Source organism: Marmota marmota, unplaced genomic scaffold, assembly GCF_001458135.2.
Source record: "Marmota marmota marmota unplaced genomic scaffold, marMar, whole genome shotgun sequence".
Classification (NCBI taxonomy): Eukaryota; Metazoa; Chordata; class Mammalia; order Rodentia; family Sciuridae; genus Marmota; species Marmota marmota.
The window spans coordinates 66,572,451-66,586,497 of record NW_026000026.1 but is presented as its reverse complement, the minus strand read 5'-3'; the positions used below and the strand labels follow the sequence as shown (position 1 = coordinate 66,586,497).

General features: G+C 38.3%; 1 protein-coding gene across 1 annotated transcript in view; it reads right to left on the bottom strand.

Annotated features, from left to right (window-relative positions):
- The window catches only part of Man2a1 (mannosidase alpha class 2A member 1), a 159,002-nt gene extending 145,329 nt beyond the window's left edge, over window positions 1-13,673 (bottom strand). Inside the window, exon 1 of the mRNA XM_048811867.1 lies at window positions 13,228-13,673. Coding sequence (XP_048667824.1) covers window positions 13,228-13,371 — 144 coding nt within the window. The 5' untranslated portion in view covers window positions 13,372-13,673. The remainder of the gene's footprint in view (window positions 1-13,227) is intronic.
- Between the last annotated feature and the right edge of the window lie 374 nt (window positions 13,674-14,047).

Sequence of the window (14,047 nt, the reverse complement as noted above, 5' to 3'; positions counted from 1 at the left end):
GATGAATAGACTAGCAATAGGGGCAAGAAAGAAAGAAATTGGCCTTAGTTTTTTGCTGTGACAACTGGGATGAAAATGAGTGGCATTTTAGAGAAACAGGGAATACTGGGGAAGGAACAGATAGAGGGGAAAATATGTTCTGAGCTATCAGATATCTGAATGGTGGTGTCAATTTTAGACATGTAAGTCTGGAACTTAAGCGAGAAATCAAAGCTGAAAATACAAACTTGAGTGATCAGTGCCAATACAAATTTCAAGCAATGGGAACAAATGGGATTACTAACAATGCTTCCATAGATCTGCTTTGTATAATTTTAAATGGCTCACCAGATAATTCTCACACATCCCCAGTTAAGAACCAGCGTATTCAAACTAAATATATAAATATAAGAACTTTGTTTTATATTTCCAATAGGGTATTGTCGTTATTTGCAGAATTCTCTGGTCAGCCACAATTCAGCCCATACATAAAAATTCTCCATTCAGTCAGATCTCAGGCATTTAATATGAAGGCTTTTGGGTTTGACAGAATGATAACCCCTCAAGCACTAACTCCACCAGTTAAAGACACATAGTGTTAAACTCAAAAGGAGAAAAAATGAACCAGGGCTGGGACCACAGTTCTGTATGTATCCTTAACTCTCTATCAGCAAGCCACAGTTACAAATGGTTTTCTAATACTGTTTTTTCCAGATCTGGGAGCTTAACATGCCCAAATTTCTTCCAAGATATTGTCTTTGTACAGCCACTTCTATCACTTCTATATTCAACAAAATAAAAGCCCTTAACAGGTGAGCATGAAGAACAGTGAATTATAAAATAACCTACCAAAACACAGAAGCAATACATACTTTGTTCTGGCAAATCATTATTCATGTCACACCTGACAAGGTACTGTGATAACAGAGTATACTTAAATACAGGTAGATGACAAGAATGCCAAATGAGGATTAGAAGAACAACTAGGACTTCCAGTGTGCCCAGGTAGGATATTCAAGGGCCTTGTCACTGCACCTGGGCAACCACTGGGAAGCTGCCAGAATCACTATGGAGGATACCAGCCCTGACCTGGAATATTAGCACTCCATCCTCTCAACACCCTCCTCCAAAAATGTGGTTAGAATTCCAGTTGTTAGCACTTTCTTCAGGCTCCAGGAGACAACTCCATTTCCACACTGTGAGTTTCCAGATGCATGTTTATTTTAAAACCGTATGGCCCCCACCTGCACCAGCCCAATAAGGTTGCATAGAAATTACCTCCTATTGAGGCAACACTTTAGGCACCAAGTTATTACAGAAAGTGAGACTCTAAAAAAACAGACACCCTTTTAAAAACAATTACTAGAAGGGTTTGTAAGTAGGGCAAAATGTCTGGATTATAAAATATTTTAATAAAATGCAGTTTTATTACTTACAAATCCATTTAATAACTACAATTAAGTGGCACTAAGCAAATTAACTATTGAATTCTTCAACTCAGCACTTCCCAAACTATTTTATGGAACACTGTTTTTTTCTTTTTGAAAAACTTTTAAGAACCACATTGGTTTTCCATATAAAACTTATTTTTTGTATATTTGTATTCTTATACTTAGGACTTTGAGATAATCTGTCAACAGTGTATCCCATCCAAGAACTGTACCAAAGTTCCTGTGATATACTTTTGCACAGCAACAATCCCCAGGTAACCAGGGTCATGTTGTTATACATCATCTAGTCAGTGACTCTGGTCTGTGTTGATAATCTTCTATTTTTTTTTTTTTGACACATAATTGTCTCTGTACCTAGAATAATTATGGACTATCTATTTATACTACCTAAACTCATTCCCCATAGATAAAGGACATATATTGTATCTTAGGACCTGCTGAGAAAAGTTATCTCAACATAATATAATGTATTTTACACAAGTAATTTTGGAAAACACAATTTCAATGTAAAAAGAGAATAACTGTCAGTAAAAGAAAAAAAACCAATCAACCTAAACAGTATTAGCCTATTAAAATAAATGCAACTGACATGCCTGAGATCACTTTTTTACACAGAAATAGTCTGGGGGAGCCTCTGAAAGCAGAGTTGTATTAAGTAGAATAATCCACCTCCCTTTTAATCTTATTTATACTAATCATTTCACAAATAAGGCCCTTCAACTTCTTACTAACAAGACAAGTATTTAGGCAAGCCCCAACTGAATTAATATAAATGGTGAATTTCCTGACTATGCTTTATGAGCACCAACGATTCTAAAGTTTTACATATTTTTACCTATATTTTCCTGTATAAAAATCCATCTGAACCAGCTGGTCTACATGGGATAGTAAGGAACAGCAAGGCATGACTTAATATATGAGAACATAACAGCAATTTCTAAACATCATACTAACAGCTATAAAAGAAGAGTTAACATTATAAATTTCTGAGGATCTCAAATCTCATTTTTTAAAACAATTATTGGATCTTCTTCCCTTAAAGTTACAAAAAATATTGTGCATCTCAAGTTTTGTCATCATTTGGCCATACATGTGTTCCAGAGGTGGCCCTGGGTCACAGACAGTTCTTACTTTATCAGTTGCCAACCAAGCAAAAGGGGATCTTCTTTACTCAAAAAATAAGAGACAATTCTCAGAAATCTCCCTGACCTTTGAAACAACCTTGAGCTCTGAACCCTGCCATTTGGGGTACTGTCTTTTGATCGTTAGTATCTCTCTCCCTCTCCACCACCTCATCTTCACTCCCCATCCACACAATCTATGTTCTTAGAACTTAGAAAAACTAATCTAATACCAATAAATTGTGCTAAGGATGACAAGGGTCTTTTTAAGTCTCCTACTGAAATGAATCTTTGAAATTATTCCTTATGATAATCTTATCTTTTCTTAGGTATGCTGCTCTATGAGCTGGTTTCTGACAAATTGAATACAAGCTGCTTTATTTTATTAACATCTGCTGCACAATAATCTTAATATAAGAAGTGCAGCTTCTGGCTATAAGAAATGTACTTGGCTCTCTGCTCTCCTTATTGAGCACAGTCCCGGAGTGAGCTCATTCTTTCTCGACTCTGATGACACCCAGATCAACATCTCCTTTCCTTGCTCTCTGGTCCCAGCACTCCAGCCCATTTGGCTATTTCCACTAACATCCACTTCATTATAATGAAACTGAACTTGGCTTCTAAACCAGCTTGTCTTTCAACCCGTTTGTCTGCAAACAATATAACCCAGTCTCCAATGCCCCAAAGGAAAAAGGTGAAAGAAAATTTTTGACTCAAGCCACCCATCATCATTAACCTTTTTCATATCTGTTAGAAAGCCCTGGTGCTTCTCTTCACAAAATGTCTCCATACTTTTCTCTCTTTCTACTCTAGCCAATTCAATACTGGTACAGAGATTTACTGCCTTATGTCTGTATTACCTCAAACAGATTCTCAGCTGCCTTCCTGCTTCTGAGTCTTCCTACACACTGCTACCAGAATAATCTAGATTGAATATTCTCTTAGCTTCCAGATCTAAAATTTTCTACAAAATTAATTCTCTAACACTGCTTTTCTCAAGCAGCTGCCTGGCATGCTCAATAATTCTGAGTGGTTTGCTACCATCTAACACATAACTCTTCAGACTGACTCTTGTGGCAATTAATTATCTGGTCCCAAACTATCATGTTTTCCCAACTAGTCTTTACAAGCACCAAACTGATTCCAAAGCAAGCCACTCTCCTCCTGTCTTCCCAAGATACCTGGTCCTTCATGATGCCAAAGCTTTGGAAGCATTGCCCTTTACACTAGCAAAGTTCTTCCTTCCATCAAAGTCCAATCAGAAAAGCTTAGCTTCTTTCCCCTCTCCTTTGGTCAACTTCAACTTGGCCATCACCCAAACTTACTTGAGTTTCAGAATTCCTTTTAAGGTCTTTGTCCTTCTATTAAAAACACAAAATAAGATTATGGACTATAGTTTTTTACTCAGTTCCTGAATCCCTGGAATCTAAAACAGTGTCTGGTATACAATAGGTACACTATAAACTTCTATCTATTGACAATAATTGACATTTACTGAGTACTTAATATGTGCCCAGCACCATTCTAAGCTCTTTAAATTAATTCATTTAATGAATAATTAAGTAGCTCTTAACTGTCTATAATTGTTTCACATATGGTAGTTTTATTTCCCCAAATAAGTAGGAAGTTCTTTCAAGACAAGAAACATAGTTAACATGTCTACCACAATTTTCAAAGTACCTAAAACATAGTAAGTTCTCAAATACACATTTGGTATGATATATCAAGACTGAATTATAGGTCAGGATGTATATTCCAGGTATGCAATGATTGGGCAAACTGCTGAGATCTAGTTTATGTGGCTCTGTGCCCTTATGTGAAAAATCAAAAACTAAATTAACTGACCTGGAAGGACCCTTCCTACTCTAAAATTCTACAACAACATTTTCATATGTAAGACTTCTCTGGGATGCTGATGACTCTTAAAAAGAATGACTATTTTACTGGATTCTAAAATGCAAGTTCAGGATTTTTTTTAATGGAGAAAATAATTCTGAGAATAATTCACAATCTTAGGCTTCCATTCTCTTGTGCTGCTCATAATGTTACTGCCAGGGCCTAGACTCATGAACTCCATATTCCTCCACACCTGTGGCACAAAGGAAAATGAAAGGACTCCTACAAAGGATGTCTTCAGCCCTGTCCTCCTAACCCTGAAAGGAAATAAAATATCACCAGCCCTGTGAACAACAACAAAAATGACAAGACTCCATGCTTTCAATCATGAAAAGCCACAAGGTATCAAAATATTGATGCATGCTGAGTTGTAAAATATTTTAAAATAATGAGATTCAACAGATAGGATTTGATAACTTCCATTTCCTATATCAATAAGAAAAAGGAAAAGAATTTGAGATAGGAGAAGCAAAAAGCTATACAAGGAAGTCATGGTGCAGATGTAAAGGAAACCCAAAATACAGCATGATTCTTAGCAGCTGGAATATAAAGGCACCCCCCTTGCTCTGAGGCTTAGAATATTTCCTTATAAGACATGTTTAACAATGTAAGATTATCCCTCCTTGTCCATTAGGTCAAACTACCTGAAACACAGTAAGCAATATTTATATTATTATAGGTTGAAAATATTCATTGTTTTTAACTTTTCATTATTTAATTGACAAATAACAATTGCATATATTTATCACATACAATATGTTGCTTTGAAATGTGCACGTTGGAATAGCTAAATCAAATTAACATACATTACTTCTAATAATTATCATTTAGATAGTAAGAATCCTTAATATCTACTTTTAGCAATTTTCAAGAATATGATATATTGTTATTTTCAGAGTTACCATATTATATAATAAATCTCTTGAACTTATTTTTTCTACCCAACTGAAATCCTATATACTTTGTTTACTGGTTTTCAACTTTTGTAGCCAACTGATAGTCAGCCTATCTAAGACATTCAGTTTCAGAATGAAATGCAGATAATATAATGCTGGTGGGTATAAAAGAACTGATGGTTCAAGGAGGACAGAAAATGAGAGGGAATAAAAATCAGTGGAAGAATGTGGAGAACTGCCAACTTCCTCTTCTGATACAGTGAAGAGTCAAGATGTTACCCCTAAAGTTGATGAAACATGAAAATAAATGAAATTACATCATTGAAAGTTGTTAGGATATATCAAACAGAAGAATGTAAGAAGAATATAAAACTAACTTTCATAAAATTAGAATGAGGAGGAATTCCTCATCTTTTATAAAGGGGAACAATAGTTTTAAAATGGAACAAAAACGTTTTTTGTTCCAATTTTTATTTACAAATATATATGGTTAGTTAGTTAGATTAGGAATCACTCTTAATGGTAAGAAGTGGGACTCAGAAAAAAATCAACTTGGATGGAGGAGAAGGAAAGAGAGACTCCTCAATTGTCCATGTATACCTTTCTAAACTATCTGAATTTTTACTTAGATATAGATCTGTTCTTTCATAAATGCCTAAGTGTTTAAAAGACAAAAATCATTGCCAAAGTCCCCAGCTCTTCACACTCCTGATTCAGGACAATATGGCTCACTAGCAAGAATACAGCATAAAGTCAGATTTGGGGTATGCTCCACTCTTCAAAAAAGCATTTAATTTTTCTGGGCCTGCTAAGAAAATCAGTGGGAAATTCATTTATTTGCAGGAAAATACACACAAATCTTTATTTGCACAAATACATACATTTAACAATAAAAAAAAAAACTAAAAACTTAGCATTAACCTTAAACACCCCTCAATGAGATGAATTTTGGTTCAAACTAAGTATACTGCAATTTAAACATGGTACTATAATCTCTACAAATGCAAGAAGAAGATGATAATATTTAAAAAGAGTGAAGAAAATGGATAAAAATTAGCAGGAATTACTTACTCCTTAAGGAACAGAATAGCAGTCTAGTAACCCTGCTGACAATCTGGTGGTTCTCTACCTCCACACTAGGCAACCCTCAGGATCTCAGAGAGAACTGCCAAGTCCTGTCCTATTTTTATGATTTACTAAGAAGATACCTACACCTGGGATCTACTTCTACAGTACTAACCCACTCAGATTAGACTTGGAATGCAGGTCATCTGTGAATTACAGCAGATTCAAACCACTATAAAGTCATGGTTTTCAATCTTGAAGTCAATGAATTTTTCATAGCTCATGATCCAGAACACTCCTTCCCAAAGCAGTTCTATAGTGAGAAACCTTCCAGTGATAGAAGGGAAACAAATTTAATGCATTAAGCATGCCTGTCCTCTAGCACAGATGTTCCCCAAGGATATGGAAATCTAAGAAACATATATTACACAAGTTTTAAGCCACACTCAAAAAACACAAATTTTTACCAATGCTTACTTAATAACCAGTTTATGAGAATTTTCATTTTTTATTTAGTCTGTTTGCTTCAACAGCCCTAAACATATTATTTGCCTCCAATGTTAATGATTGATAGAGAAATATACTTTAAGCCATGAATTGGCAATCTTCTTCTGAAAAGGGCAAGACAGTAAATATTTTACTTTTTGTGAGCCAGAGAGTTTTTGTTCCAACTACTCAATTCTACCGCTATAATGTGAAAGCACCAGAGAAAATCTGGAGAAGAATCACCATGAAGCATTATTTAACCATTTAAAAATTTCCAGCTCACACAAAAAAAAAACAGGTAGTAGTCCAATTTGGCTTATGGTTAGCTGACTCAGGCAGATTTTAAGACCTTAGGGACAAAAGAGAAGATATTTACTAAGAACTTCATTCTTTTCCTGCACTCACCTCCATCCTCCTTTCTTAAAACTTGCTATTGAGAAGACAAAATGAACATAAGGAAAGCCTCTTCCCACTTTATTTCCCAGTTTCTTTTCCTGCCTTCCCTCATCTCATAAAGGCACATAAAATATGATAACCAGAATCATCAGAATTAAAACAAAGGATTACACTGAAAAAAGTAAACAGTCTGCCTGAGAAACTTTCGGAATCTCAAATTAATTATGCATATGATTTTATAACACTTTATAATTAATCAATACATTTTATCTTCCTATGATAAAAGGCAAGGTAATAAACCAAGACTACTGAGACCTCTAATTCCACCTGTACAATGTAAAAGATGATCTCTTTACCAAGATCTGACCGTTATGTTTTTTCTCAGAATATATATGTCCAGGTGGTAAAGATTAGAAAAAAATTAAGTTTCATTATAATAAACTTACACTTTTTTCTTCAACTTGTATATGAACATAATCTAGCCTTATGTTTTCTGTAACATGTTACAATTTAGAATCTTAAATATGTAAGTGAATTTTAGGCCCAGAGAAAAATACAGTTCATACGTCAAAAAATGCTAGTTATCCTTTTGAGTATTGAAATTATACCTTTGATCACTCTTTCCTAAAATGCAAAATGCTAACAAAGTGCACTGGGTATAAAGAAAAGGCCTTTGGCTTGACTGTAGCAAAAGTGATTTTCAATGGGAACAATTTCCCCACCACCCCCACAGTAGATATTAAGCAATATCTGGAGACATTGATTGCTACAATTGGGAAGAGAAAGAAAACAGTGCTGTTGCCATATATTGGAGTAGACAGCAGGGATGATGCTAGACATCCTACAAAGCACAGGACAGTCCCCAACACCAAAGAATCCTCATATCCAAAATGCCAATAGCAAAGAGGTTGTAAAACCCCAGGACAGAGGCAGAAAAAGGTAGAATATGTGCAGTTTTAAACTAAAGTGCTCCAAGAGCAATCTTTTCCTTAGAAAACAATATGTTAGATTTAGAAGTTTAACACTAAAATATTTATAAGATTCTTACTATGCATTTATCTGCATTTAGAATACAAATAGCATTATCTTAAATGCACTCTCAGATAACACCAAGAGATTCAGAGTTTAATCAAATGATTTACTTCCTTCCTATCATAAGGCAAATTTAGCAATACTTACTAAAGCACAGGTGTGAGCTCCATTACAATACCATCAACCCTCTAAACCTGTTTGAACCTCAACATGGTTTCTTAAAATTAGCAGCTTGTCTTAATAACTAAAACCGAAACCCATTTTAGCTCAAATGTTCTACTTCCTCTCCCGATCAAACTACTAACAGCAATTATAAGAATCAGCAAAATTCACTCTCCTTAGTTCTATGTGAACTCTTGATAAAAATCGCTGCTACCAGGAACCTGACTACCAATTCAGAACTGGCCAAAAATGCAATGAGGCCTTTATCATCCAGCAACCACAGATAACCAAAGCTGTTAGGTATCCTCCCACCTTCTTAAAAGTCTCTCTATGAACCTGGGAAACAACAAGGGAAAACTTAAAGCTACAGAGTAAAAACAGATAAGAGTAGAGCAGGTGATCAGCACCAGCCACTGAACTACTACTTCAAGAAATGTCTCAACACTTCTGTCTTTCAAAAAAGATACATGGTTTTATAGCTCTCATAAAAAGCAACAGTTGACTGAGATTAAAAACAACAACAAAAGTGGTCATTTTCAATGTTCTGTCCATAGTCCAAATATCCCGTAATGCTAATTAATGCGTAACAGAAAATACCCTTTCAATAAACAGTCATTACATCTTTGTGACTATAAAGTGTTTGTTCAAGCCCTGAACACAGTGTTGATCTGGGAACAATACATTCAAATCAATTAAAATAATAAAATGAAACCTCACACCAAAGGCAGTCACCAGCATCTAGCACAGTTGGTTCATAGAAGTTTAGGTCTCAGAGTCCCACAAGACTGTTGGACTCAAGAGGGAAACCGCAAAGGGATTTAAAGTTCTGAATTCCTAACTGTCACCTCTGTCAAAGTTCCACCACTTTCCAAAAGCTCTCAAGTCTTGTATCACCTAAAAGAAGACAAATGATCAGACACAAATCTGATCAACTCAGGGCAACAAGTGCTACCATTTATAAATACAGTGCACTGGAAAGAGGGGAGAAGATCATATTTTTCCTATATGTCATTCATAAGATTTACGGATTTGTAAAAACAACAAAGAAAAAAAACTGAGGATCAAGGTCCTAGTTATACTTATTGTCATAGGTCAACTTTTTTTTTAAGTTATTTATTTTTTTTAGTTTTTAGGTGGATACAATATCTTTATGTGGTGTTGGGGATCGAACCCAGCACCCCACGCATGCCAGGCGAGCGTGCTACCGCTTGAGCCACATCCCCAGCCATAGGTCAACTTTTATTAAGGTCTATTGTGTTGGACTCAAAAAATACTAGTGTTATATAGCCAGGAAGCACTTTTTAAAATGTGTATTATAATGCCACTATAGAAGTTAAAGGGAATAAAAGGCATAAATGTCCCTACCTTCTAAGGACTTATAATCAAATACTTATGGAAACTAGAGTGTTCCATACTTGATAAATATCATAAGGTTTGAACTTGATTTTCACATTTTCCACCAGAATCTCAGCTTCTATAGAGACTTACAAAAGCTAACATTAATCTCGATGGTCATATGATATTCCTGTTATTTAAAAATTGATTATTTGTGATACAAAAATTGATTGTTTTAATTCTCCAGATCCAAACATAAGACATTAATAAGACTTGTTATTACTCATGCTGAAGATAGTAAGCAACTTATGAAATCTTCCTGGGAGAATGATGAAGACTTTCAGGGAGACCTTAACAATGTTTCTCCTTTTCATCCATTCAAATTATTACAACTGACCATAAAGCATTTTCAGGGGATTACTGTTCTGACCAGCCTCTGATCCAGAGTGGAATTTTTACTATTAATCTTGAAACACACACACAAGCTAAAAGAATAAGCCACCTGTTGCTGACAGCCTTCAAAGGAATTCTCCCTGGAAGCACAAGGGGAAAGCCCTCCAAAGAATTGGAGCAGGCAGTTCCCAAGATGAAAGTGGAGTACCCTGAGTGGGCCCATTCCTTCCCTCGAAGTCTGGTCAGGTGGTAGAAAACACAAAGTCAGGGAAGGAGAGAAAAAGAACAAAGGCCCAAAATACAGCAAAGAGATTTCTCTTAATTTTGGATGGTCTTTAAGTAAAAATACCTTGCTTACAAAATGGAATTTATACCTTACTGAAGATTCCATATCAACTGAAAGAAAACTAAATGGACAATACAGAGAAACTCATACTTTCTAGATACATTATTCTATGAGGCACCAAAAAATGACATACAATGGCAGACTACCTTGGTTCTACTAAAATTCAGGAATTCAGTATGCAAACTCATCAGAGAAATATACAGCAACCCACTTTCGCTGTGTTTGGTGTTATTTTCAATTAAGAGCAACATACAGAGGTCATGAAAAAATAAAAGAATCAATTCACATGCTGTATGCTATGCTGCATAATGATTTTCACTACTCTGTTTAGTTGTGAAATAAGCAGGGAGATTCTGGGAAGATAGAAATCTCAAGCACTAAATGTTTCAGGAAAAGAACCACATTCATTATGGCTTTACAATAAAAGTTCCTTTGGAAAAGAAAAAAAAAAAAAAAAAGGCGTAAGCTAAGGTTCCACAGAGCAACATGTTGCTCCACTAGGTCTTTCCACAAGCAAGCAGAGGCCTAAACTATAGGCAAAGGATTCTCAAATGTCAGGACAGCAGAGTGGCCAAGAGGCTACACTCCAAAAGCTGCCTGTTCAAATCCTAGCTTTTAGCTGTGTGACCCTGGGCAAGATAATCTCTTCTGTGCCTTCTTTTCCACACCTACTAGGTGGTGGTTGTACCAATCAAGTTTATTATGGAATACGCCCAAGCTAATGTCAGATAGGAAAAAGTGAAGCTCATAAAGTCTACCTACTTGGGGATTCAGTGGCCCGCCAACACTCAACCAACAAAGAGTACCTTCCTCCTACAGTGAAAATTCAACAGTAAAAACTTGAGAAAGACAACCTTAACTACAAAAACCACCTTCCAAACCCTCCCCCTCTTACCCACAAAGCACTACACACACACTATGCCCTTCTGTTCTAGCAGCCACTATCCCTTTCCACCAAATGCTTTAACTTTAAGCAGAACCTAAGCCCATTACTGAGCACTAGAGATAAATATTAAAATACTGGAATTAACTTTGCTTAAGATTTCCTAGTAAATGAATGAGTCAATCATTCTTTAGAAACAAAGTAAAACGTCAAAGTTGCCAGAGAACCCCAATGCAGATGTTTGCATAAATCGTTTTCAAGTGATCACCAAGCCAAAAGTCAATGTACATTACTCAAGACAACACTTTAAGTAAATCAGTTTTTATGTTTTTTTTTTTCCTGTAATGGAGAAAATTCTGAAAATAAGGGGAAAGTAGGAAAACAGTAAGTTTAACCCCAAAATTACACAACATATCAAACAAAGCTTAGAACTCCTTTTTCTCTCTGGCTTCAGAGGGTTTACTTTTTGTCACACTGTTTTCTTCAACCTTATCAACAAGCACTGGGTAAACTGTAAACTCGAAAGTTAAAATCAGCCCACAGTGTTTGTTAAATATTTTCTCTATCATTCAATCTAGGGGAAATGGAAGCTTGTAAAAAATTCAAAACATCTGCCTACGGGATATTTAATGTGGCTCACTTGCAAAATATTTTGAGTGCTCTGAAAAGATGACAGAATCCATAAGAGAGTCTTTTCTCACCTTCACAATAATTCAAGTAAAGTTTGTATATTAATTTCAATGAAATCCAGGCCATTTGCCCTAGCATGTCAGAAGAAAGGGCAAGGATAGTTTTGGTCATTTAAGCTGTCACACACACACACACACAAAAAAAAAAAAAAACTAAAACTAAAACATCCACGCATTCGCGGCCTAGATTTCTCTGTGCCTAAGAAGTCAAGTAGTTTCTAGATTAGCCTGACAGCATGAGTTCTTCAGATTCATTCATTACAGGTCACACAATATTTACTTGTACTGAAATTTCCTAAGTGTACAGGTCATTGGAAAAGAGCTACAAACTTAACTTTCAATGTCGTAGGGTATCCTTCCAAATAGAACCGGTTGCGTCGTTTTACTTATTTTTGGTAACTACATAAAAGATTTGAGTCGCGTCGTTTTTCTAACTCATTTGCCAATCTGCCACCGGGAGCAGGACTGAGCGCCCCACAGCTTCCGGCTGTAGTATAACACACGCTTCCTCACTCGGCTCCCCAGGTCTGCTCAAAACCAACCCTATGTAACAGCTGAAGAATGACGACACTAAACTCTACCCTGAGATCCACATGAAGAGGGCTACAAAATGAAATAAACTTTTGTCTCTTAAGCGACCATAAAGGACAAATGTTAAATAAAAAAATAAATTTAAAAAAAAGGCCAAGTGTGGTTTGTTTGATCAATTTCCACGACTGGTGCGCTCAGGGGTCTGTGCTGGCGCGGGCAGCTTAACCCTGGGTGATCCCAGGGGCTATCACAGCGATGCTGCTGCAGAAGGGGTGCCTCTCGGTACACCGGTTGCCCCAACCGGCAGGTACCCAGGCCGGGGTACGAGGGCCAGAACATGCCCACTTCCCTCGAGCGCTATACTGCCACCGCACGCCGCCAGACACTTTGTTAACTCAGCGTGCCCGGGAGGAGGAGGTTCCCGGGTCGTGGTCACCGCGGTCCGAGCTTCAGAACCCTGGCTGAAGGAGGCTCGGCCTCACCCTGCCCTGGCGCTGGGCAGCCAGTAACCACAGGCCCTCAGCTTACCCACTTAGAGCCAAGCGTCGTGGCTGCCTGGTGCTTACCTGCGGATAGGAGCCCTCGCGGCGCGGGCTGCTAGGGTAGTCTAAGTGACCCCTGTCCAGCATCAGGTAGAGCGAGAAGATGACCACACAAAAGATTGCGCTGCCGAACACGGTGAACTGGCGGCTTAACTTCATTTTCCTCATAGACTCAGGACCCGGACACCGTCCTCACTCGAAGAAGGTGGAGGGCTGTGGACTCTAGAAAAGGCCGCCGGAGGCTCCCTGCTCCCAGGTTGCGCGCTCTCGGGTAACCGGTGTGGGTCCGGACAGCCCTCCGCACCTCGTCTCCGGCGCCACCAAGCGCCCTGGGCCTTCGCCCTGGCCCACTGCCCTCCCCGGGGCAGGCGTTCCCCTCGAGGCGGAACTCGCCTACAGTGGGGAAGGGGCTCCCACAAACTTAATCTCCAGCTCAGCGCCGACACCCGGCAGGGCGCGCCTAGCAGGCGGAGAGAGGTCGTTGTCCGGACTTCCTGCCACCACCGCCCCAACTGAGTCGGCAGGAAAAGTTTTCTCGACGAGGGCAGGCGTGTCCTCCTCACCCAGAAAACGCTCGGGTTCCGCGCCTCCGAGGCCGGCCGCGCACAGCCAGGTCCGAAGAGACCAGAGAAAAGGAACTAGATCGGGAGGAGCCGAGCCACACAAATTAGCTCCGGGACGACCGGACCCGCCCCCGCGGCACCGCCCCGCCTCCCCCGACCGAGCCCCTTCCTACTGCTGCCTCTGCCGCCTCTGCCACCGCTGCCGGGGCCGGACCGGGGGTGCACCCTGGATGCCGGGCTTATGGATCGGACAGGAGTTTCCTCAGGGTGCGCGTCCGCTC